Source organism: Rhincodon typus, unplaced genomic scaffold (assembly GCF_021869965.1).
Source record: "Rhincodon typus isolate 14 unplaced genomic scaffold, sRhiTyp1.1 hic_rhity00005095, whole genome shotgun sequence".
In the NCBI taxonomy this organism is placed as follows: domain Eukaryota; kingdom Metazoa; phylum Chordata; class Chondrichthyes; order Orectolobiformes; family Rhincodontidae; genus Rhincodon; species Rhincodon typus.
Window position 1 is genome coordinate 6,942 of NW_025970733.1, and position 563 is coordinate 7,504.

A 563-nucleotide genomic window follows, 5' to 3' on the forward strand; every position below is an offset into this window, starting at 1 on the left:
ACCCCTCCCTATCTCTGTAACCCCCTCCAGCCCCTACACCCCTTCCTGTGTAACCTCCTGCGGCCCTATAACTTTCCCAGATCTGTGTCTCACCAATTCTGGCCTCTGGTGTAGTGGCGATATTAATCAGCTATCTATTAGTGGCTATGCCTTGAACTGCCTGTGCCCCCAGTTCTGGGATACCATCTCGAAACCTCTCTGCCCTTATGTCTCCTTCATTAAGAGACTCGATAAAACAGATCAGTCCTAATGCCTTCAGTTAAATACTGCCCGATAGTGCTTTAGTGAAATGCCCTGGAGGTAGAGGGGGGTCGTTTGAGGATGGTAATGGGTGGTGCAGCTGGGAATGTGAGCCTGCCTTTGACCCAGGGTACAGGGCCCTCCGTACCAGGCTTATCGAAGGTGAAGATTTCACCCTCCCTGTTGGCACTCTTTGGCGTGTTGGGTTCGGAGCTGCAGCTGGAGCGGCGGCGCATCTTTCTCTTCGGGGAGATCGGGTCTTCAGTCGAGGAGTCCAGATCTGCAGGAGAACCACAGGACAGCGAGTGAGGGCCGGGGTCAGA

General features: G+C 54.2%; 1 protein-coding gene across 1 annotated transcript in view; it reads right to left on the bottom strand.

The window, feature by feature from the left end:
* LOC125482030 (protein capicua homolog) overlaps positions 1–515 on the bottom strand; it is a 3,309-nt gene extending 2,794 nt beyond the window's left edge. The window contains exon 1 of the mRNA XM_048594000.1: positions 389–515. Within this exon, the coding sequence (XP_048449957.1) occupies positions 389–476 (88 nt within the window). The 5' untranslated portion in view covers positions 477–515. The remainder of the gene's footprint in view (positions 1–388) is intronic.
* Between the last annotated feature and the right edge of the window lie 48 nt (positions 516–563).